We start from the raw sequence: 26769 nt of genomic DNA on the forward strand, positions 1-26769 counted from the left end.
AGCCTCAATACATTATTGTGCCCATTTACTTATGACTCATTTTAGTTCTCCTAGTGTCTGAAGAATCCTATGTTTTGGTAATAGCAAACTTTAAGTGGTTTAGATTAAAAAGGAAGTGTCTCTTATCACTATAATATCCATTCACAACAATATTGCATTACAGAAGTAGAAAAAATGTTGCAGCTTGTCAAAGGCCAATCTAATAAGAGAAATGATTCTTTTTAAAATATAAATTAGTTTAGTGTAGTAGGGCAAAATTATTCACTTGAGACACATAACCTTCAAGGATTGTGGATCAGGTCTTTAGATCCACTTGCTGGGGTTCTCAAAGGGACATTCTGTGTATGCAGGGAGAGCAGACTATTGGAGTCGAGATCTGCTGTGTGTATCAAACAGAATTGATATCTGAAAACATTGAGCAGTATTCTGAAAAAAGTAAGCTTTATTTTTTTTTGAACAAAATATCTACAATAACATGAATACCATAAACTGCACATGTTTTAACATCTCTGTCTGCAGAGAATGTTAGCTGTAGTGCTGAATATAAGGTACTATAATACAAAGGAATTTAATCAAATTCATGCATGTCACTTTTTTAATAGAATTTTACTAAAAAGAAATACTTCTAAATGAAAACTGCCATTGTCTTTTTAGACAGAATTCACAGGAAGATATGTTTAAAAATCAGACAAGTAATACAGTCATATTAATATATATTTATTTAGCCTCTTAAAAAAGCTTGGATCACTATCACACAAGCTACTGTATATAATAAAATTTTATGTTGAAAGCTTATGGCACAATTTCTTCATATACAGCTCACAATTACATATCCATGGAATGTCAATAATTTACGTTAGTCCATTTATCTAACTTCATTCTATCATATAATTTAAATTACAAATGTAAGAAATGTCTCTTGCATATTTCACAAAGATGAAAGTGAAGAAGTGCAATAATATTCAAGCATGTCAAGAATGCAGGATGAGCTGACACTCTCTTCTAGCATTACACCTACTGCTTCTAGCAATCTAACCTGCTTTCACAAGCCTGCCAAACTGATAATATTTCAGGAACTACTGTATGTAACATGTTGCCTGAAGGCACCATTTCTATAACCATCGCAAAAAGAAAAATCTACTTCTTGCTAACAATCAGTTTAATCTGTGATTTTTTTTAAAAAATATTTTTCATGTTAGCCTTTAAAAAATTATGCTTGTCTGACATAATTCTCTTATAAATAACCATGTACCATCTTGTACAGAAAGATGTAGATAAAAATACTTTGCTAATTTATAGGGGTATTGTAAGAATTCAGTAGATCAGCAGTTTAGAGGTATAAGGCCAAATTCTGCTCTGTTAGATCAGATTAACTCCTACAATAGTCTACATGAGAGCGGAATTTACACATAAAGGGCCAATAAGTGCTAAATGTAAATACTAAGTGCACCACTTTCTTGTATCAACAAGTTTAATTGGGCTTGGTTATCATATGAACTCATTTTCATCTAATACAAAATTATTGCTAGAAAGAATACACTTGAATCCTTCTAGGGTTAAGAAAGACTTTATCTTTTTCTGTTCTAAACTATGTATGAGTTTTTACTCTTTTAATCTGAATCTTGGTTTCAACTATATTATCGAACAGTAGTTCTGGAATTTACCATGGTACAACTGGAAGCATTTCTTCATTCCTGCAGTCTAAAGTGCATATCTGAATTGCTTAAACAGAAGCATATCTAGGGTTTAAACTGGACTTTTCATAAAGCAGCCTACAAGAAAAGTGCTTCAAAAATTACCAAAGAGAGAAGCGGAGAGCTAAGAGAGGGCAAACATGTCAGAGAATTCAGAGAGACTATATACAGCTGATCTAGGACAAAAGGGGGGTGGGGGGGAAACTCAAGTTGTTTGTGATTTCCACCAATCCATTTAAAAAACTGGTGCCTGCTGTCAAGGTTCCTTGAAGCTACAATATGGTGAAAGCAATGAGTTAGTTTAAATATGCCCTTGAATAGGTAACTTATAAATAAAAAGAACTATATTTTCTTCTTTTGGCCCCCATCATCTTAGAAACATCAGGAAACAATGAACACTAATGTTTTCTTATTGGAAGCAATTATTAAAACCAACATGAGGTTTGCTTTGTGTAGGTTTAATTTGTGCCAAGGTGTGGTGGCATTTAACCATATTCTAAGCTGCTACACTGAGGAATTTAACTGAGTAAGGCCCCACATCCTTCGCGATATGGCAGATCCTGCAATACTAGGCTTTCACTGCAATTTTCATTTTAATTAGCTTATTTTGCAGTTCACAATTTTGTATACATTTTGAGTATGTAATTAGTGCTGCACTAACATTCAGTTCCTATAAAATGTAAAAGGCTAAAGTGATTGGACTTGATTTCTACAGCAGTTGTAAGACTTCTAGTCTTCTGAATTTTATATTGTATGGGTCACCTTTTAAATGAATGTAATATAGTTACAGCAAAATGTCTGGTAGTATATTTAAAAAAATAGCTGCCATAATATAATACTTGAGTGTTTTATATTGTTCCAGTAATTTTTTTCTTAAATAGATCTAATCTGGCTTTTCCAAATTATCAGTATTCATAGAGGTCCATTATTATTTTTTCACATCTTGTCCACAATTCAGTGGCAATTATTTTGAAGATCATCTTGTGATTCAGTTAGCACCTTAACTATGAGTTAGCTGCTAAAAAATGAGGAGGCCTGTAGCTGTTTGAATACAATATGATACACAGTTCTTATGGCACTTCCTCTTGTTTTCTCTCAAGAATGGAGGGTTTTAACAGGTGGTATGGTCGGGAAACTCCAGTCTTCAAACCCTTGAAGAAAGCAGATTCCAAGATTGTGCATCTTGGGGCAACCACCTAAGGAGCAAGGTACTTCTGCCACATTGCTTTCTGTCCTTCCCCACCCTTTGGCTTAGTGCTCCTGAGCCATGCAGCCATAGGCTCCTCTTCCTTCACTTCTGCCTTATCCCTCTTCCTCTGAGGGAGGAAGAAGGCATGAAAGGGGAGTTAATGCTGGTCTAAGCAGCATAAATTCTTTTACTTCCTCATGGGAATCTGCCATTTAAAAGGTGACTGTAGCGTACAGCACCTATTCTAAGGTCAGCAATTTGCCCCAGACACATTGCACTCCAAATGCATGGAGGAGATCCTGTGGAACTGTGGAACATGAGGAGCATGCCACATGATCACAGCTTCCTTTTCCATTATGCCTGCACTAGTTCTATGAGAATGGATTTCTTTCTACCTGTGTAACTAGTATGGCACATTGGGCCCCAAATTATTTCTCTAGTCTCAATCCATTACTTTGGTCCTCCAACTTTGTTACATGGCACAACCACAGAAAGCAGGAGTACACAAGCTGACTTGCAAACAGTGTGGAAGACACAGGGCTTTACGTGGGCAAGAAGCCTGCTTTCCTTGAGTGGTTAACAAAAGGCCTCTTACATTAGCAGTCCCGGTACTCTGGAGGGCACAGGGACACTACAGCCAGTGCATTGAGGGCAGCAGATTAACATCTCTGGGGCAAGGAGAAGTTTTGCCTGAGGCATAATAAGTAGGGCAGGTTGGGGAATTTTTCAATGAAACTTTTTTATTTTTTGGCCTGAAAGTGCTGATTCATCAAAGCTGAAACTTTTCATGGGAAAGGGTCAGTTTCTCAACTTGGAAAAACATCCGAAATTTTTTTCTTGAAATATATCAAAATGAAACATTTAAACTTTAAGAATGAAAAAAATAATTTCAATTGGGAACACTGGAATTTTTCCTTTAAACTAATTATAGTTATTAAATGTTTAAACAAAACGTCTTGAAATCATCAAAATATTTCAGCTGACCTGAACTGATTTTTTTTTTTTTTTTTTAATTTTACTGGGGGGGATTTTTGGTTCTTGAACACTTTTCAATATTCAACTGTTTCCTGTCCCAAATCAGAACATAATTTTGAAATCATGAACATTTTTGTGCATAGGAAAACAGTTTGTTAGAACTCAGCAGGAACCTCCTCACTTCTCTTCCTCTCTCTGTACTGCCCTCTATCCACACCTGTGGCATAAATATCCCAATCTCTTCCTTAACATTTACAGTTTCTTCCAACGTTGGTTTAACTAACATAGGTGTAGGGTAGGTGTGTTGTGATGTTTTGTCACTCCCTCTACATAGTCCACCCTGGCATTATATGGTATAAAGAGAATCTGTTTTAAGACTAAGATCTTCCTAGCAGATGAGCCCCTGGCACTGAGAGATCATTCCTGGATCTGTGTGGTTGGTTGGCATGTCTGCTGGTATTTTGGACTCTTTTTCCATAGGCACTAATGGGTAGCTGGTATTTTGTGACATGAGAACTTAAAATCTTACTTAACAATTCTATCATCTTATGATTTTTTTTTATATTCAATGGAATATGAATAATTTGAATAACGTTTAAGCTGCAAACTGCTGACTGGCTACAGTGCCTTTTGCTGAAATAAATGTTTCTTAGCTGATTGAAAAGGCTCTGTTACATAGGCAATTGTTACCATAAGGATCTCATAAAAAATGTGGAGTTGTCTTCTGGGGGAGAAATCTTGACCCCATTGAATTCAGTGGGGCAAGACTGCACTCCAAGTACGGTAGTTAACTTAAAAAAAATCACAACTTGCTGGATGATTGTTTAAGTTGTTACAAAATAAATCACTGTAGCTTGTCCCTTCTGTCTCAGCCATTTCTGTTCTTAGTACTGTTACTAAAGCAAAGACATTCCAGAAATGATCCAATAACCGATTTCTCTCCTTTTTAAAAAAGGAACATACAGAACTATAAATATATACACTTAGAAATACTTTGCAATCCTCTACAGGAGTATATAATATACTCCCTTCAATACATGGCTCCCATTAGTATCAATGTAATACACTGCCTGTTGTACATATTAAATGTACATCATTTTAATCCATTAGGGATGTCTGAAAAGCAATCAAACTGAAGGTTTATCGGTTTACAATGTATATACTGTAGTTGCTAATGTGATTACCATACAGTAGTTGCAGAAATAGTATGCTACACTGATTCCCCTCCCCCTCTTTCTCCCTGTCACACAAGGGGGAGGAGGAGGGTGTTCATGGAGAGTTATTGATCTTATCTGGCTCTTCTCTACTTTTCTCTGTCCCGCCACACAATTTTGCCACTGTTAGTGCCTATTCCATTTTCTATCTTGCTCTTAAGACTTTGTCTTTTTTTTTCCATCTAATAACCTCTTTTCTAAATCTCAGTATTCTCCCACTATTGAATGTTTAACTTTGTAATTGTATTATTCGGCTCTGTTCAAGTGTCTTCAAAACCAACTTGTGTATGCATAATATTCAGCCTATTGGACTTCTTTGGAAAGTCTGAGTGAGATCCTCAGCTGATGTAAACTGGTGTAGCTCTAGGGACTATATTTATTCCAGCTCAGGATCTGGCCTAGTACACTTTATATACTGATTCATCCAGAGTTTCTTTATTGGTGTTGGAAGGGAAGATCGTTGTTTTAAATAAGAAAGAGAAAAGAACAAAAGACAAGCATGGAGAATTGTATAACATTTTATGAATGCCTCATGATAATGGGCCCAATCCTACTCCTTTTGAAATAAATGGGACACTTTACCACTGAATACAATGGGCACAGAAATGCACCAACAAATCTTTCCAGAGATTTATAGTATTTAATAGTTTGCAGGAGACAAAAGCCACTTGGCCAGCTTCTCACTCTTGTGTATATAACACACACATGAGAGTTAATGAGTTCAGTTTTTCTGGACAGGATATATAAATATATTTGTGAAAATTATATCACATATCCCTAAACAATTGCTATAAATCAATGTTATGCATTACTGGGGGTGGGAGGGAGAAAACCTAAATAGGAGCATGTTCAAAATTGAAGAGAGTTATGCAATTGTTTTCTGAGACAATCTAGCACAACCAGATTGCCATTCTTTTAAAAATCCCCCTAGTTAATCCTCAAATAAAACCAATGTTGTGTTCTAATCTTCAATGCAAGGATATGTTGCTATGACTAGTTCATATGCAATATGCCTCTAGTAATGCAGCAGATGTTTGCCTCCAGTTGTTTTGCTTTTGTGTATGCACTTTGAGCTGTAGCAAACCCAAAATTTTAAATGTGCTCAAAACAAAAACTTTTCAATAATAAATTATCTTAGCTATTGGATTTCATTACAAGTTCAAAGCGTCAGGTATGCTCTTGCCTATAGTTGTCTATAGGTTTCCACATTTTAGAACAATTTTTTTTGCTTTTCATTAGAGAAGTGGCAACATTATTTACTGGAAGTTATTTTTTAAATGATATAAAATCTATTGTGTAATAATTTGAAAGAAGCAATGAATGTGATCTATGTAATTCTAAGTAGGGAAAATTTGCTCCAACAGTTATCTTTTATCATGAAGTGCAGTAAAAATAAAAGATTGTCCTGATGTATTTTTAGAACTGCTTAGTGTTTTCTAAGATACAGACTATTTTCTGCCAGTGTCTAAGAAGTCATGTCAGAATCTTCTCATCAAACAAATCATTCAAAAAAAGACTGACCTGGTTATCTTTATGTAATTGTATATCAAACTTTCACTGATGATAATGGAAATAGCTGTGCAGAAATGTTGACACAGTCAGCTTCAAAAAAGTTCATAAAAGTTACTTTTATCATAGGTATAGTCTAAGTGACATCCTTTTTGTTTTGCTTTTAATGTCACTTTTCACAGAAACTTATCTTGATGTCATTTTTAATTGTCTGCCTTGTCTCCACAAATACTGGTTTCTGAACAATTACCTGATGAGAGAAACATCTTTTAATCCTTTTGATTTTTTTATTTTCTCTTTCAATTTATCCAAGGGTGATTGTGAGTAATTAAAAGTACTTAAGGGCAACAATCCGTTAACAGTACCTTGTTCCCATTGTGATATGCACAGTACCAGAAAGTTTGACTAGTGGGTCGCTTCAGACTGGGCAATAGATATTTGGTGCTACTTTGGGCATTACATTATCATGTTTTTAAGCTCCAGGGGAACCATAATCCATTTATTAAGTGCTTTGTATGAGTAAATTTTCTCTTCTTTTTTTTTAAAAAAAGAACCCCATAATATAATTTAAATGTGTCCTGTGCTCATTACAAAACTCACTAAAACAAGAAAATGTGCTTGAGCTCTAAAACTCAAATCAGTAGTTCATTACTAATTTGTAAACTTTATATTCACATTTCTAACCCTCCTTTAATCTGTTACTATGGGAATCATCTAAGACATGTTAGACCCATTTTGTAATAATTTTTAAAAATACAGCTGAATTAAAAAATTGTAAGGATCTTTAAAGAATACTGTACAATTATACCACAATGTAAAAGTATATATAAACACATTGGCAGTAAAGCTGTAGTATAGTGTTGTGGTTTTTTACTATGAAAAAGTTGATTGATTGTTTAGTTAGTATGAAGTAGAAACCTAGTAATAGCAGATATACCTTCACTGGGTGTCATTCTTCATCTGTCCAATAGTGACTCTGCATAGCAAGTCAAATGGGATCTCTTTCTTTATGCCTTTTAACTATCCCAGTAAGCAGCTGTATGCACATTTGTAATGGAAAACCTCCTGCTGAACATGCCAGCCCAAACAGTATGTACTAGAAGCCTTAATCTTGTTATTGGTGAATGTCCTCATGCCTAATGATTTTATAGATAACCCAATAAAAAATGTTGAAAATCAGAAAGGCTAATGGGAAGCAAGCTCTGGAAATGGTATCAATTTTCTTGGCTCGGTCAATGAATACCTTCCTCATTTCATCGAGGCTTTTTGGTGCAGCTTGAATGGGATTATTTGGCCCCTTTGCAGTCACTCCATCTTTCCCTTGCAGACATGGTCCCACTCCATAGGCTGTAAAACTGAATCGACTTTCCCTTACCTCATCGTCCTGTTGCAAGAAAAGTAAGAAAGTTCTTCAGTTACATAGGTTTCTAACCTGCTGAAAACAAAGTTCTACGTCCTTACTTCAGTAGCTTCTTTAACCCACCACTTCATATTTGCTGGATGACATCTTGATCCCATTGAAGTCAATGACAAAACACCCTTTAAAATCAAGGAGGGCAGGATTTCACCAACTGGCATTTTTAAATACATAATCTATTCAACTTCCATTATTTCTAATGATCTGTGATTGGACAAATGATCAATTTACTCTGTTCTTTCCCATTTAGAGCCCAATTCCCTGGTCTTCAGCCAGGCAAAACTCACATTGCTCTTTTGGACAGAGACCATATCATTTGTACTGTACATAGTGACTAGAGGCCAGGACCCCATTGTGCTATCATAGTACGTATAACATGTTGACATCAATTAAATTAGTGGGAATTCTGCCTGCTTGAATACTGTACTACTGTACATCTAATTAGTCTAATTTTTACACCTTATTTCTATAGTTTCATATATACATCAAATAAAAAGAATTCTTTTTTTAAAATGAAGGGAAATTGTAGGTAAAATGTTATAAGTAGAGAAGGCTAAGGTACAGGGATCAAAACTAAGGGCCATATTCTTTGCAGTTTCTCCACTGTACATACAGAACGAATCTGTTGATGTCAATGCAGTTATTCTGGATTTACTCATGTGTGAGTGAGAATTGAATTTGGTCCTAAATCCATTGAATGGAAAGAAGAATTATATACATACATGGGGATGTGGTACATGTCCAAAGAGGTGGCTTTCATTTTGTGAGCACATTTTACATTGCTACTTACCCAATTATGAGTACCAGATAGGGAGAGATGCACAGGCTCAAATTTGCTACTGTAACTTATTCTGCAGGTGCAAATATAGATATATAAATTGTACACAGGAACTGAGACCAGGTCCAAAACTGACTGAAAGTATATCCCAAAGTCTCCTTTACCTTTAAACTATGTGTTTCTTCTTCAATACATATCCTACTGAAGAGTAATCCAATTACTTTTGAGGAATTCGTATTTGAATTAATTTCAAACTCTATTTCTTGTCCTTATCTGATCTCGTTTAAGTGCTCTATAACCATATGCTTTTAAGATCTCTGAAGTGCAACAAAATAAAATAAGTATTCACATCTTATTTCACAAATAATGATGTAGTCCAGGAAAGCTGTTGCCTTAAACGACTGGAAGAAGAAAATAAAGTTACAAGTTAGACTTGGGAGGAGAAGGGGGAATCAGTTCCTTCCCATCCCATGAGAATTTTTGAGCTTTCAAAAAAAGCCCCTGTTCTGTATTACGATGAAAAGTGAAAATCTTAATTTTTTTTTCATGAACCAAAAATAGACAGAATCCTATCAGATTAATTGAAATGTTTCATTTCAAAACATTTCATTTTGATTTAGACTTTTATATTTTTTCCTACAAACTTCTAAACCAAAAGTCCTTCTGAACCAAAAAAAAGTTTGTTTTCAAAATGGATTGTCTTGAAAATTTCAAAGCTTGTTCAATTTTTTATTTTTATTTTTTAAAATGAGGAGTTTGTCAAAACCATTCCTTTCCTGTGATCAGTTTTGGTGTCGACAAATCAGCGTATTCTGGAAAAAACACAAACATTCAGTTAAATTGAAAAGTTTAGGCTGACAGTCACCTCAGGGATTTTAAAATCTCAGCAATGGAATCTGAGAATGGTTGCCATTCCACTGAAATGCTTTTTAAATTTATACTGTTGCAATCCTATAAACTTATTCACAGTTCTCTGTTTTAATAACACTTCTATAGTGGCTTTATTGTAATTAGTAATGCACTCTAGTAAACAAAAAAAGGAAAATTAACATGACAGCAAGAAAACAGCAGTAGGTTACTAAAACATGGGGATGAATAACAGAAATATAAAATGATAGCAGGGTGCAAATGTTATGACATGATTAAACAAAACTGTTTTAAACTAAGTACTCTGTTTTCTAAAAACCTGGGAAATAACATCTTTGTTGTAATACTTTTAATAGGTGAATTATGAAGTGCTAAATTCATTTTGTGTAACTCTTGACTTCAGTGGAGTTACATGTAAGATGAATTTGGCCAATAGATTTTTAAATACCCAGAATCTGACTAAGGTCCTCACCCTCCATATTCTTGCTACTGGATGTAGGGCTTACTACAGTGAGTAGTTCCTTTGACCTAAAATAAGTGTTTGATTTCGTGCAATAGCAAGGACTACTCTCAGAGTGTGTCTGCAGGATCAGGCTCTAAAATGGGACACAAGACTCTGTTCTATGTTACTAACTAAAATTCTTCTTCTTCTGAATGCTCCCTCAAAGATATCTGAATATAATAAAATCCTCTCAAATAACGCTGATGGTTCATTTGTTTTCATAGGTGGATTTTTCTGTTGCTTCTCTTTGAAATATAATTGGGTTGTGTCCCTGACCATCTTGGCAAATATCCATTGATGGACCTATGCTCCATGAATGTATCTAATTCTTTTTGAACCCAATTTTATTTATATATAATTAAATGGACCAGCTCCTTAGCTGGTGAAGCCACTCAGTTGGAGGTATACTGACGTACATCACCTAAAGATCTGGATCATAGAAATTCCCATTCAAAAATGCACTGAATGTTGATTTGAAAACTTAAGTCTTCATTTTAGGATGTGACGATGAAGCAATTTTTTTCTTTTCTTTTCCTTTACATGCTTGTCTGGTACATCATCTTTTTATGTAAAAGGAAAATATAATATAAAATATAAAAAGGAAAAAAGAAAATAACCCTTATTTATAAAAGCCTTTGCTGAAGTTTTAATATTAAACCAGAGGTTTTCATGTATACTGCTTAACAAATTAATCATTAAAAATTGTTCAAAGTCTAATTACATATATTTTTATTAGTATAAATATTTTACCAGCTCTTTAAATATTATAGTAATTAATGAGTGCTCCTAAATATAGGTAAAGATTTTTGAAACACAACCAGAATCCTTAGAGGCTTGAAGGCAGTGAGCTGGGCTGGTTTATTTTGCATATCAGTATCACTATAAAAAATACCTAGGCATAAAAAAATGATCAAAATATTTAAATTCCCTTTGGCTCAAGATGTTTTCTGTTTGATATATGCTTTAAATAATTTACTCTTCCTGAGGAATAACACACATTTGCTGAAATATCTTTGCTATAATTTTTGGCTGTAAGTAATACTAATAGTTTTAGGATGTATTTATAACCTTTGAGTTATTTTGAACATTTTAATGTTTTACTCTCCACACTTTTTTGCAGAAAGCATTTGTAGTTGAAAGCTGAATAGGCATTTTAAAATATGTATCCAACCAAGTTATTTCTCTTAGCTCTGATGTTAATTTTTAAGCCTCCTTTGGAATAGCAGAAAGTCAAATTTTAATTCCCTGTTTTAATTCCAGATGTACACAGGTCCGTATAAACTACAGAATTAACAAAACAGGTACCTTTTTAATAACACTTTACGTCATCACATACAGGTAATAATGAGTCCACGTGGGGGAAAACATCGGTTCAGACAAAAGAACAGGGCCTTTGTTAATGACTGTGTATCACATTATGACAAATGGGACATCTGCTACATAGTTTACCCTTAAATTTGTACTGTAGATTTGAGCCAAAGTCCTGTCTATAGGTTCTGCACTTCTCAAGCCATTGCTACGTCGCAATGATTCATTGATTTCATTTCCATCAAGCACTCCCCCAAAATACTTTCATCAAAATGGAGGGAAGACCAAAAAGGAAAAAGCAAAACAAAGGAAAACAAACAAAGAAATGTGATTATCATTAAAAGGTATAATCAATCTAGTCTGTGCATCTATTTTCGTCACTAAAGATACCATGATATTTAGGTCTATATGAAAACAGAATAAAAAAGGTTGAATATTCCTGAGAAGTAAATTTATTGCATTAGAATTTAGTTTAAAAATAGAAACTGTATTTTTCCGTATAGTACAATATTCTATAACTCTGTCTCTTCTATTGTCTCTCTTTCTGCTCATTCAGGTGCTTTAAGAACTAAAGTTTTATAAAGTAAGTGTTTTTAATTCTTAGTTCAGATCAAATAAATTAAAGTGGTAGATCTGAATAGTCATTTGTCTGTTTCTATCACAAACATCTGTGCACTTTTCTTCATGCTTCCCTTTTATGCATGGAATGTTCTCCAGGAATCTATCCTTAAGGCCATTATGCACTCCTTCAAATCCATCCTCGCAACCTACTTCTGCTATGATATCTATCAGGAAGGCAACAATGACTAGGATACATGACATGTTGGTTTAGATGACTTGAATGGAAGTAAGATTGGGCATAAATAATACACACACATAAATAGTCTTTTTCTGTACTTTCCCATGACAGTTGGATTGAGCCTTCAAAAACAAAATCATCTTTAAATAATTTGGAACCAAAGTTAAGATTTCATTGCTGATTTCCTGGTTAAATAAAGGTCACTGAAAGCTGTTTTCTTTATATGATGCATCTTGAAGAAAGAAGTCAAATAAAATCATTATCTCCATTACAATTGTCTCCCTATCTCCATCCTCCTTTTGTTCATCAAACTCACTTGTTTCAATTGGTCTCAAATTAGACTGTAAGGCCTTCAAGGAAAGGATTTCATTTTCATATGTTTCCATGCATCTAGCACAAGGGGGCTAGTTGTGACTGGGAGCTATTACTAGAACTAGTTGATGATAAATGGTAAATATTTTTGTGAAAATTGTCAATTTTTTTAATTAAAAATGAATTTTGAATTTTTCAACCAGTTCTAACTACCACAATATAAATCACAATAATGTCCAGATTCTGTTTTTTGCCAAAATCTAGATGTAAAAATTGTTTCATCTTGAAAAATGTTGCAGACAGTTTAGAGTAAATTATAGATTTGCAGTATTAAAAATTAAAACAGTCGAAGCTTTGGGCCACATGCTTTGCCTGTGCAGAAAAACCTAAGTAGGGCCTAGACAACACTGATTCCACAAACGGAAAGTCATTGTGTTAGGAAGGGGGTTCTGTACCCTATGGAACTGGTAAAGTTCCATCCCTGTAAACCTGTCAGGGTCCCAAGATTGTAGATGGACAGAATTGTCTAAAAGGCTTTTTCATCCCTAAACTCTCTGCTTCTATAATCTACCTACATATAACAGAGAACAGAATGGCAGCTCTAAATCATAAGAGCGGATTTAAAGGCCTGTTGTTTGAACACCTATCCTGGTATTTAATTTCTCTTCATTCTCCCATTGCTGATTTCCTGGTTAAATAAAGGTCACTGAAAGCTGTTTTCTTTATATGATGCATCTTGAAGAAAGAAGTCAAATAAAATCTAATCCCTGAGAATCCGTGATTGTTAACCTTTGCCAAATGAGTCAAAATGTACACTAAACTTTATAATAACTGGCTACAGTAGCTGAGTGGGAAACTGATAGGCGAAAACCAGCATAACAGTTTTAAAGTGTATTTGTTAATTTACTAAATACAATTGCACATAAATTCCATATTTAGAAAATGTACTGAAACAATCATGTTTGTTCGAAAGACTGTTTAACTCTGTTTTAATCCAGAAGACTTCAATTATTTTTGTTAGCAGTGTTAGTGATCTATCAAACGTTTTCTCAAGGAGCAATGTCCTTTTTATAGTTGCCCAATAAGAAAGTGTTAAATAAGGCTATAAGAAAAGGGATACTGGCAAGCCAGAATTAAATCCGGAGGTGGGTTTGGAGTCCACTTCCCTGGAGGTGGATATAAGCACTAGCCAATAGATCCTCTGCTCACCAGCCACACCAAGCATCAATGTCAATTGCAAATAGAACTGCCTGCCTTCCCATATAGAAAAAATTGACTTCAATGGAAAAGACACAAACAAATTCTGGGGATGGAAAAATGCAGTAAGCAGAAGGGCTACGTAGATTTATTTATTTATTTTATTTTACACCACTGAAATGAAACACATTCTTTAAAAAGCAAAAATGTAAACCCAAAAAACACAACAAAAGGAGAAATGCACACACCAAGTGATTCTTAAAAAAAACCCCAAAAACGAACTATCAGAGTAATATTTAGCAAAAGTGGTTAACATGTTTGCTTTTTTCAATCACCCACCTTTTAAAGTGTAACAATTGGAATTTCATACATACTCTATCATTAGCACTTTTCAGTTCAATGCATAGAACAAGGAAATCCAGGCATAGAGTAGCTAGAGAAATCAATGAATAAAATGTAGGAATATTTTAAAGAAATAACTAAAATTAAAATAACAAAATACTTGAATGTTTTACTGTGGCATTGACTTTTCTCTGTAATTGCTCTATGTATGAATGTAATTAAACGGAATATTGTCATTTCCTGTAAATTGCTGAAATAGGTTTGTCTCATTCAATGCTAAATATTTTACAATATCTTAAATGTTTGTTCAGTGTTGTCACTACACTCTTTGCCCTGTGCTGCCTTGGAATATGCGCACACAATTCTTACTGACTTAAATGTCAGTTTTGCCTGAGTATCTTCTGGAATGTGGTCCTATATTGCAGCCTAGGAGCCCAATTTGAGCTCACTGACACCAGTGTCTAGCAGAAGTAATTCAGGAGGTGTTGGAGGTTCAAAGGCTTATACCGGCAAGGCACTAAGTATTGTGGCCTGATCCACCAAAGCACAGATATCAATGAGACTATGCTTGTACTTTAAGTTTAGCACATGTTTAAGTGGTCATCTGGATCAGGCAAGAATGTTCAGTACGTTCTGGGTCCATCCCTAAGGCCTTTAAATTGGATTAACTGATAAAGAGGTGTATTGGGGGGGAAGCTGAAGTCTTGCTTAAAAATTGGAGATGTAAATGAAGTTATTTTGATGCTAGAGGAGAAAGGAAACCTATTATTCTACCAGTCTGTGCCCTTGTGCTTAGAATACCCAATCTGTTTTTCACTTTGACTTTGATCACGTGGTGAAAAGACACTATTTGAAATCAGGTTTCAGAGTAGTAGCCATGTTTCTGTATCAATTTTTGTTGTGTGGTGTGTTGTTGCTGGTGAGTATCTGCTTTGGGGTGGGGGACTGTCTGTAAGTGAGGACTGGCCTGTCTCCCAAGGTCTGAGAGAGTGAGGGATGAGTGAGGCCAGTCCTCGCTTACAGACAGCCCCCCAACCTGAAGCAAATACTCATCAGCAGCTACACACCACACAACAAAAACACTAACCCAGGAACCTATCCCGGCAACAAACCCCGTTGCCAACTCTGTCGGCCTATCTATTCAAGGGACACCATCATAGGACCTAACCACATCAGCCACACCATCAGGGCCTTGTTCACCTGCACATCTACCAATGTGCTATATGCCATCATGTGCCAGCAATGCCCCTCTGCCATGTACATTGGCTCAACCGGACAGTCTCTACACAAAAGAATAAATGGACACACATCAGACATCAAGAATTGTAACATTCAAAAACTAATAGAAGAACACTTCAATCTCCCTGGACACTCAGTAAGAGACTTAAAAGTGGCCATTTGCCACCAACAGCAGCACTTTCCACCCTGGCACCTGCAATCTGAATCCTGCCCTAGTGCACAGGGAGGGGTGGGAGATGCTCAAGAATAAGCCTGGTCCACCCTGCACCAACCCCATAGTGGTGCTCCCCTCCTGGGGGCCCAACTCTCCCTTCAGGCATTGTGACCTGGCATGCAGGGTTGCAGTGCCACTCCTATTTGGCCTGGCTGCCCCTCCGTCATGACAAAGGATTTGACCAGGCCAAATTTAAGTGAGTGGTGGTGTGACCTGGTGCATGGTTTACAGCACCACTCAGGTTTGGCTCCCTTGGTTTCATGATAGCTGTAGATACAGTTGAACCCATGGAACCAGGCTAAAGCTCCCCCTAGAAAATAGTTACATAAAATATAGGAACTGGGCCTTATGTGAGTGGAATTTCTGAAAATGCTGGACAAAGTGCATGGGCTTGCAACAAGCTATTTTTTTTTTTGTGTAAATACCAATCTTTCCCTACAAACCTTACCATTTTAGGCCAGTTCTTGCACACAGGAATCTCCAGGCATGGTGTATTGTGTAATAGAGTTATAATATGCTGGCAATATAAGGGGAATAAGCTGATAAATCACTTTACGCTTGTGACCTAAATAATAATTTGAGCCCAGGTCTCCAGAAATTGAAAGACTCTTGAGCTAATTGACATGCTCTCCTTTAATAAAATTTGAAATCTGATTTGTAGCAATATTCTACATAATGGCCTCATCCAACTCCTGTAAAAGCCAAAGAAAAATTCTTACTGACTTGAATAGAAGATGGATCAGGTACTTGATGAAAGGCTGGGGGGAAAAGTAATGTCTCCACCATTTTCCCCTATTAAAAAAAAATCAGCAATGAGTAGTGGAAGTCTAACTCATATAGTTGAGTACTCTGGCCCAAATCCTAGAAGTCTTTACTCAACATTTACTTTTTGTTAAGAGAGGACTTACAGGATTTGACCTTTAGGCCAACCCTACTTGTGATGAGTAGTAACATACTTCACAAGTGGTCCCAATAGATTCAATGGAGGGTACAGAATCTCACCAGATCATAGCTCTGTTGAAGTCAAGTGATAGTTGTATGACATTTTATACCAGCTGAGGATGTGACCTCCACATGAGTAAAGGTGACACAATCTGGTACTCAAATACTATGATTAAGAAAAACAGACTTGGTTGTGTTTAACAGAAAATGTACTTTCTACCAGCAGCAAACCTCATAAAAAGTGAACTTTTATCAAAAACTGCATTTAGATCAGATACATCATTAGAGCTCAATAGAAGTCCTTAGGGTCAAATTAAGAAACAATATTTAATAAATCTCCATGCAATTGTGTGTGCCAGCAACATCCACAATCATGGAGCACTTTGACAGTGCTTTCACAGGGTGAAATTCATCCCTGGACAGTAGGGCTTGCACATGGCTCATCCACAATTTAAATCCTCCTTAATCCCTCTTTTGAGGATTTAAGTAGAATTTTTGTGTGGTCCTTGTACTGACCCACTGCCCAGGGTGAAAATCACCCTACGTTACCATTTTATTTCTACAGCCACTTTAAGCAGTGCCATCCTTACCAACCAAAGCCATTTCTTAGGGCAAATCCATCTCTCTCTCGCTCAAAGATGTTAGTATTGCTAGTTTGTTTGTTTGTTTGTTTTACCTTGTTCTTCTTCCTCTTCCGGCGGAATCTCAGAAGCTCTTTATGCTGCCTTGACACAAAATTTACAGCTGCATACTCCAGAAGTGCAGAAAATACAAAGAGCAGGCATACTGCCATCCAAATGTCGATAGCTTTGACATATGAAACCTATGGAGAAAGAGACTGAAAATATTAGAAACACAGATGTGAATTTCACTATCTCATAATACCAGCGGGAAATAAATTAGTGTCCCCAGACCACCGTGCTATTTTTACCAAAGAAGCACTAGCATGAAAGCTCCTTATATAACAGAGGACAAAAGGTTCAGTCTTTATTCCCTACAATTTAATTTTATGGGAAATATATATTTCTTGCCTCTTTTTATGAGCAAATCTTTGCACAAATGATTAGTACTTCATTAACATTTCTTCATGATCTGCTATACATTGCATTTAATCAAAACTCTGATAATGTAAAGGGAAAAGCCGAAAGATCCAGAATTTTTTTAATTTCTGGATGGGTATGGTCCATTTTCTGCAGACATCTGCTCAAGCAGCACAAAGCGGGTGGCATGTGGCTAAAATTGACCAGCAAGAAACTTCTCTGGCCTGGGGAACTCCCCAGTGGCATAAAGCTAATGCAGTTTAGGGCCTGTGTTGGAGAAAGAAGAGATTGTAATAAAGCAGAACTGACATTTGGTCCATTCAAACAGCTGCAGTAACTCAGCTGTAGTAACTCTTGCTAACCCCGAGGAAGTGCACATTGGCCCTGTTCCCTCATATGCTGCTCCTCTCCGGTGGAGCACAGTCACAGATGCAATCTGGCTCTGTAATCCAGGGCCTGCTCCTGCTCTGACAGAAGCCAGTTAGGGGGTTGATGTTTAATCCAACCAGAAGCAGAACGCAAATATGTGATTTTAAATGTATGTGGTTTTCTCAGATATAATAATAATTTGTTCTCTTTTTTTTTTCATGTATATGTAGTGTAATTGTTTTCCCAGTTGTTGTAGCTTTTAGTTTTCTACCTCTTAAGTATCTATTATAGGGCTGTTGTAGTAACTGGGCCTAGTTGGCTTACATAGGGATACAACCTAGGGTTACCATCTTTTAGTTTTTAAAAAGGAGGACACTCCATGGGGACCCGGCCCCGCCCCTTCCCCGCCCCAACTCTGCCCCCTCCCCTGAACGCTCCGCCCCCTGCTCCTCCCCCTCCCCCTCCCCTGCTTCCCGTGAATCAAATGTTCGCGGGAAGCCTGAAACAGGGAGGCAGCAGGTAGGCTGGGGCGGGGTGCGGCGCGGCTCAGTCCGGCCCTACTGGCTGAGCGGCTCCCTTCGGCAGCTGGCCCAGGCCAAGAGGCTCTGGCCCTGGCGTCTCCTGCCCGGCTTGGCTCGGGCCCTGGGGCACTGGCTCCCGGCCCTGCGCCCCCGGCTCCCGGCCCGGCCCCGCGCCCCCGGCTCCCGGACCTGGCACCGCGTCCGGCCCGGCACTGTGACCCCGGCTCCTGGCCCGGCCTGGCCCCTGGCCTGGCACCACGCCCCCGCGACCCCGGCCCGGCCCCGCAACCCCGGCCCGGAACCGCACCGCACCGGCCCCGGCCCTGGCCCCGGCCCCGCACCGCAGACCCCAGCCCCAGAGGCTCCGGTCGAGCACCACCGAGCCCTCCCTCCCTCCTGATTTTCCCAGACATGTCTGGCTTTTGGGGATTTCCCCCTGGACGGGGATTTGAGCTCCAAAAAGCCGGACATGTCCAGGAAAATCCAGACATATGGTAACCCTAATACAACCTGGCTGGGTATTTGACTGGCTTGACTTAATGGATTTGCCAGAAAACTAATTTAATCTGCTGACTTTTTTTTAATGGGTCTAAAGATTTGAATTATCACAATAGACTGGAATAGCTAGTGTTTATGTACAGCTGACAATGCTGAGGTGTTCCCGCTTCTGCAGTTTAAGTAAAAAAACTGTTGTTCTCAATCTTATCTATATGTGTGTTCTCTCTAGATACTATAAGTGACTGTTGGGGGCGGGAATTTTGGAGTTGCTTTGTGATTGAGGGTTGGGGTTGCGGCAGGCTTCCCTTTTTGGGGTGGGTGGGTGGGTGCTGGTTTCTTTGCATGTCAAAAGCGGTAACTCTAGGCCTACCCCATTTGTGAGCATAACTGTGGGAAAGTAAGAGTTTATAAAGTGTTACAATAACTTACAACAATAAATATAGATGGAGCAAGGTTCAAAAAGAGAGACTGACCTAGTCCAAACAAAAAGATCTACTAATATAACCCCAGGACAGTGTTAAGATCATGTAAACAAGAGAAATGTGGGTCCGGAAACCAATAAACCGAAACTGGTGTGTGGGGAAATAAGGCCTACTGGTAGGGCTACTGGTAGATGAAACAATGAGGGTGGGCTATTCTACCCATCATTCCCTTTTGGATCCTTAAGAGAAGATTTTGGGGGGAAATTGACGGTGGATGCTGCCTGACTGAAAGATGGAAGAATAGGAAGGAGTGAGCTTCACCATGATGGCTGCTACCCCCCTCCTTTCCTGGAACCCTGGGACTCACTGTAATAGCATTGGTCCTTCACTGTCTTGATCCTGAGAGATATCCTAAACAGACCGGGTCTGAGAGAGGGATTCAGATAACATTGGGATTTAGCCAGAGCTAGTGGAGATGGCAAACACCATTTGGTATGTGAAACTTTGTTATACTTCCCCCAAACTTCTGTGTCTTTTCCTTCCCTACCTTATTTTTTGTCTTTCCTATTGTCCCTTTGCCTTCTGTTTAATAAGAGTCTGGCTTAGCTTGCTGAGGCTGCACATTTTGCAGCACTGCTCTGAGCCTATGACCAAAGAAATGGTTAAAAACAGTCCCCCAAATAGCCTGATGCTGGTACAAGTTCACCAGGTATCAGAGTGGCTAATAAGATTGTGTGCCATGCCTGTGTTTCTCCAGAACAGAAGTTTCAAGTGTGAGTCAACATCAAAAGCAGAAGCTGCATTTTCTATCATTACTGTTTGTTTTTTGCTCCCCTCTTGTGTGTTTATCTTATCTCTTCTAGGAGACTTGATTGGACTTTAACAACAACAACTCCAGCCCGTCTCCACTTTTCCTTCCCTCCCAAAAAGGAACAGTTATTACTGCCTATAATACCATCTAAAAGACTGTTTGCAGTTTAGTTGTAGCCATGCTGGTCCCAGGAGTTAAGTGAGACAAGGCAGGTGAAATAATATCTTTTGTTGGATGAATTTCTGTTGATGAAAGAGACAAGCTTTTGAGCTTAAAATAGTCTAAAAGCCTGTCAGACATGGCTTATTTTCTGTTTATAGATCCTCTACAGTGAAAGGGAACAAGTATTCCTTATATAGTTTACATTTTAAACGCTTTCGCTGTTTTTCTTTCTTTTGTATCTTTATTAAAAATCTTTTAAACCTTTTATTAGTGTTTGCCATGGTAATTAACTGGCTGAGGTCTCTATATCAAACCCTGAACCTTTGGTGAAAACTGTTCAGTATTGGACAGTACGGGGTCATGTTCATACTTTTGGCTCTTTGAGCCCATATATTCCATCAAAATTAATACAGCAGGGTCCTACACTGTGGGACACTAAGCTCTCTCTGCAACCAAAGGCATATTTATTTTGATCAGAGGGAAAAAGTCTGGCTCCAACAACCAGGAGAATAATATTTACACAAAAATGAGGGGTAACAGCAAACATATCAAATTATTCCCAGTGACTTCAGTGGGAGTTCAGGGTGATTAGTCTTTCCTGTAAAAGAAAACTTTTAAGTAATGACACTTAGGCAATTTAAAAATGGACAACATAAATCTGTCTGGGGATTTCACCCATGCTGATGACAGACACCTTTGTAAAATACTTTGGGCTAGATTGTCACCCTTACTCAGCCAGGTGGTCAGATTGTGGCTGTGGAGGTGATACTTGTCCAATACTCCTCACAGTAAGAGGATGGTGAAGGGGTGGTCTAAGGATGAGCCCTGGATCCAGGAGAATAGCTGACCAGATGCATATAGTAAGCTCTTCAATAAAAAGAGAAATAACTTGCTGTCCCCCCAGAACCAGGGTGGGTAGCTGGAAAGAGACTGTTACTCTGTAAGTCATAATTTTTGATTTGGTCTCTTTGTGGGAGAGTACAGCTACATGCTGCCCTTTTACTCACAGCAGACTGTAAAGCTGCAATATTCTCAATATTTGCTAAATACATTGGCTTGTATCACAATCGAGAAAGGGACAAACTCATCACAGACCAGCACATAAAAATATGGGCAACACTAGAGGAGCAGTGAAGAACACTGTTTCTTCAAGGTTCAAAATCTGTACCACTGAAGTCACTGGAGTTAGGCCAGTTGAGAATTTGGCCCAACAGATCAGTTGGTAAAAAAGTAGAATGTGTTCTATTGAATAAAAAATTAAAAAAAAAAAATCAAAGTGGTTTATCTCCCTTCTGTTCATCCTTAATGAATAAATGTATCTGTTAATAAGAAGAGCACATGTTGTAAAGGTTATTGAAGGCCTCCGACAGCCATATAGAACCATCATTTGTACTAACACAGTGATTCTGGTATAGTACAAGCAAAGCAGTTTTTTGCCTACCTTTGGAAGTGATGCTCGTGAACCTGAACTTTGTGTTGTCATGGTCAGTACAGTTGTTATACCTAAAGCCACTCTGGCTGGTGCAGCATCCATATTGATCCAAAACGACACCCAGGAGAGAATGACAATCAGGAGACTCGGTATGTACATTTGAATGAGATAATAACCCATTTGCCTTTCAAGGTGGAATCGGACTTCAATGCATGTAAACTTTCCTAGTTGTAACCCAAAAAAAAAAAAAATTTCATGAAAATAGGAAAGCTATTTTCGTCACTAACACACACTCTAAATAAAACATTTATATGAGCAGTTCAAGTAGACTTGTGTTCTAGTGGAGTTACAATTGTTTTGATTGATCTTTCAGCATACATAAATTTCCCCATCACCATAGGAACATCTGTTTGGAGAGAGAAATTGAATTTCCAAAAGTTTCTCTGCTTGTAGAATTCAGTAAGCTGCTCTAGAGCTGTTCTTCTTTTGACAATAACGATCACAATGAAACACACTAACCATAATGGTCATAATGAGCAACAGGTCATTTTCTAACCTTTGCCATCTGAGTTGCTATTTGGAGATATTGCCATCTGCAGAAGGACATTGTGCTCTCCTGTGCCATCAAACTTGCCATCCCATGGCTCAGTTTTAAGTTTAATTTTATTTCTCAAACATAACCTAAAAGGGAAATCTGGGGGGCGAGGGTGGCCTCAGGGTAATCATTAGAGTTGCTGACAAGTTATGTATGCCTCATCCCACTTCCAAAATATTCTAACTTGAAAACCTAGTTACCAAGGTTTTCAAAACTCGGGACTTCTAATTAGGTTACTTTTGGACTTTAGGAACCTGAATAAGTGGCTTCTTTTTTTCAAAGTGCTGAGCACCCACTGACTTGATTAAAAGTGAGCAGGAAATGTATTCACCTGTGGAAGCAGAATATCACCGTTGCCACCAAACCAAACCAAACCAAACCGTGCTAATGCTCCTACGCCAGAATTTGTCACTGTTCCTGACCTTGTGGTGGTCTCCTTTTGTAATTCCCTTTGTTTCTACTAAATATTAGCATAGTGTCTGTTCTTCTCAATTTAATATCTGATATGTTCTTTATTTGAAGGCAATATTATTGATATATTTATTGACAGCAGAAATTATATTTCACCATGGATCTCTGTGCTTATTTGAATGAATGCATTTTAATCATTCTGGATTTTGGATGGAGTCATTTATATTAATATTTAAAAGGTGTGCAGTTATTCCAGAAGATGTTGATTTTCAATAAATTATACCAATTATTTTTTCTGATCCACTTTTACCCACACATTTATACAAAATCTCATGCTTATTATCACATTCATGTACAATCCTGTATTATCTTTGTACCGAAACAGCATTATTTGGCATATACAAATAAATTTCCAATTGATGAAGCTGAATTAAAATTTTTTACATACGCCACTTCTGGACAAATTAAATGACTGCTAAAGTATATCATTTATTTTTCCTTAAGGTAGCTTTGTTATAAAGCCAGTAGTCTTGTCTGTAGATTTTTGTAGTAAATTTCATGGAGAGTAATCCTTATTTCTGTGAAGTAACACAAGTGTCCAGATTTAAGTAAGACTATGGTGATGGGACCCAACTGTGCAATGCAAAAATCCTATTTTAAAACTAGAGAAAATAATCTTAAGGAGTTTTATAGCTACCAGCTCAATCATTCACTTTGCTCATAATCTCTGTCTGTAACTCCTAAAGAAAACTCTCTAGTACTGAAACAACAAGGAGTCTCGTGGCACCTTAAAGACTAACAGATTTATTTGGGCATAAGCTTTCATGGGTAAAAATCTCACTTCTTCAGATGCATAGAGTGAAAGTTACAGATGCAGGCATTATATACTGACACATGGAGTTACTTCACAAGTGGAGAACCAGTGTTGACAGGGCCAATTCAATCAATGTGGATGTAGTCCCCTCCCAATAATAGATGAGGAGGTGTCAATTCCAGGAGAGGAAAAGCTGCTTCTGTAAGGAGCCAGCCACTCCCAGTCCCTATTCAGGCCCAGATTAATGGTGTTAAATTTGGAAATGAATTTTAGTTCTGCCGTTTCTCTTTGAAATCTGTTTCTGAAGTTTTTTTGTTCAATGATAGTGACTTTTAAATCTGTAATAGAATGACCAGGGAGACTGAAGTGTTCACTTACTGGCTTTTGTCTGTTACCATTCCTGATGTCCGATTTGTGTCCATTTATTCTTTTTGCAGAGGGACTGTTCGGTTTGGCCAATGTACATGGCAGAGGGGCATTGCTGGCACATGATGGCATATATAACATTAGTGGATGTGCAGGTGAATGAGCCCTTGATGGTCTGGCTGATGTGGTTGGGTCCTCTGATGGTGTCGCCAGAGTAGATATGGGGACAGAGTAGGCAACGAGGTTTGCTACAGGGATTGGTTCTTGGGTTGGTGTTTCTATGGTGTGGTGTGTAGTTGCTGGTGAGTATTTGCTTCAGGTTGGGGGGTTGTCTGTAAGCGAGGACTGGCTTACCTCCCAAGGTCTGTGAAAGTGAAGGATCATTTTCCAGGATAGGTTGTAGATCGTGGATAATGCACTGGAGAGGTTTTAGCTGGGGGCTGTATGTGATGGCCAGTGGTGTTCTGTTATTGTTCTTGTTGGGCCTGTCCTGTAGTAGGTGATTTCTGGGTACCCATCTTGCTCTGTCAATCTGTTTCCTCACGTCCCCAGGTGGGTATTGTAGTTTTACAAATGCTTGATAAAAATCTTGTAGGTGTTTGTCTCTGTCTGAGGGTTTGGAGCAAATTTGGTTTTATCTTAGGGCTTGGCTGTAGACAATGGATCGTATGATGTGTCTTGGATGGAAGCTGGAGGCATGTAGGTACGTATAGCGGTCAGTAGGTTTCCGGTAGAGGGTGGTGTTTATGTGACCATCACTTATTTGCACTGTAGTGTCCAGGAAGTGGATCTCTTGTGTGGACTGGTTCAGGCTGAGGTTGATGGTGGGGTGGAAATTGTTGAAGTCCAGGTGGAATTTTTCAAGGGCCTCCTTTTCGTGGGTCCATATGATGAAGATGTCATCAATGTAGCGCAAGTAGAGGAGGGGCACTAGGGGACGAGAGCTGAGGAAGCGTTGTTCTAAGTCAACATAAAAATGTTGGCATACAGTAGGGCCATGTGGGTACCCATAGCAGTGCCACTGACTTGAAGGTATAAGTTGTCCCCAAATCTCAAGTGGTTGTGGGTGAGGACAAAGTCACAAAGCTCAGCCACCAGGCATGCTGTGGCCTCATCAGGGATACTGTTCCTGACAGCCTGTAGTCCATCCTCATGTGGAATATTGGTGTAAAGTGCTTCTACATCAATGGTGGCCAGGATGGTGTTTTCAGGAAGAACATCAATGCATTGTAGTTTCCTCAGGAAGTCGGTGGTGTCTCAAAGACAGCTGGGAGTGCTGGTAGCGTAGGGTCTGAGGAGAGAGTCCAAATAGCCAGATAATCGTGCTGTATGAAGTGGCTTTGTTTCAGTGAAAAAAAAAAAAATCCTACAGACAATGTTAAACAAGAACATAAAGGAAGAAAAACGGAAGGAAAAATTATGGAATCCCGCTTACCCCCCCCCCCCCAAAAAAAAAAAGAAAAAGAAAAAGAAAATCAGCTGCTAGAAGGATTCTCTTTCCAAACAAATTTTGTAACTGACCAGGAAATAACATTAGTAGTCAAGGAAGACCCAATACTGTGCATGTGTGTCTGAGAAAGCATGTAAGTTGGGGGGTGGAAAGGAGTGTATGATACCCTGCACCGATGAGTAGGGCTAGGGATGCTCTGTGTGCTAAGATAGCCCCACCTCTCTGGCCCTGCCAATCATGCATGGTAAGGAGGAAGCTGTAGTCAGGAGTGGAACGTATTAGCTGGAAGTGACAGGAGGAAGGGAAGACCTGGGTGTACTGGATGATCACAGGATGACTATGAGCTGCCAGTGTGGTGCGGCTGTGAAAAAGGCTAATGCAGTCCTAGGATGCATAGGGAGAGATATTTCCTATAGAGATAGGAAAGTGTTACTATCATTATACAAGGCACTGGGAAGAATATTGTGTGGAGTTCAGGTCTCCCATGTTTAAGAAATATGAATTCAAACTGGAAGAGGTGCAGCAAAGGGCTACTAAGATGATCCGTGGATTGGAAAACCTACCTTATAACACTGGTCTACAATTTTTGAGAAGTCATCTGCTTCAGAGAGAAAATGTGCTATTTATTATGTATTTTGATGTGCTGAATTCAAATATGACAATTAAAACAACTGGCTACTGTTTCTAAAATATTTAAGTTTTTACATTTTATGTCTCTGTATATTGTGTAGATAGTAGAGTTTTAATCATAAATTGTAAATCTAGGTCTTTTCATGTGTTTATGGTTGCTTTACATGATAATATTTCACCTGTCCTGTTTATGTAACACTTTAAAAATCAGCAAAAGGGTTATATAAATAAAATTTATTATGACACAAAAGGCAAAAAACTACTATGTACATAGTTTAGTCCTATTCAGTGTCTACTCGGCGCTTCTTGGCTTGTCTCTTGTATTCATTAAATGGAGCATCTCTTGTCACTGTCCAGCAATAGTCTGCAAGCATTGATGGGCTCCATTTGCCCTGGTAGCGTTTCTCCATTGTTGTAATGTCCTGGTGAAATCGCTTACCATGCTCGTCGCTCACTGCTCTGCAGTTTGGTGGAAAAATCTCTAGATGAGAGTGCAAAAAATTTATCTTTAGTGACATGTTGCAACCAAGGCTTTTGTATGCCTTGAGGAGGTTTTCCACCAACAACCTGTAGTTGTCTGCCTTGTTGTTTCCGAGAAAATTTATTGCTACTAACTGGAAGGCTTTCCATGCCGTCTTTTCCTTGCCATGCAGTGCATGGTCAAATGCATCATCTCGAAGAAGTTCACGAATCTGAGGACCGACAAAGACACCTTCCTTTAAGATAAAAACAATTCCTTTATCTTAGCTT

General features: G+C 38.1%; 1 protein-coding gene across 2 annotated transcripts in view; it reads right to left on the minus strand.

Annotated features, from left to right (window-relative positions):
* Positions 1-1181: 1181 nt before the first annotated feature.
* Positions 1182-26769, minus strand: part of GLRA3 (glycine receptor alpha 3) — a 151023-nt gene continuing 125435 nt past the window's right edge. The window contains exons 7-10 of one of the 2 annotated variants that reach the window (XM_034772026.1): positions 21763-21977; positions 17175-17321; positions 11595-11714; positions 1182-7965 (exon numbers count right to left, since the gene is read on the minus strand). In XM_034772026.1, the coding sequence (XP_034627917.1) occupies positions 7696-7965; positions 11595-11714; positions 17175-17321; positions 21763-21977 (752 nt within the window). In that variant the 3' untranslated portion in view covers positions 1182-7695. The remainder of the gene's footprint in view (positions 7966-11594; positions 11715-17174; positions 17322-21762; positions 21978-26769) is intronic. The other variant, XM_034772025.1, reaches the window with a different exon arrangement.

The sequence above is a fragment of the Trachemys scripta genome, chromosome 5 (assembly GCF_013100865.1).
Source record: "Trachemys scripta elegans isolate TJP31775 chromosome 5, CAS_Tse_1.0, whole genome shotgun sequence".
NCBI classification, from domain to species: Eukaryota; Metazoa; Chordata; order Testudines; family Emydidae; genus Trachemys; species Trachemys scripta.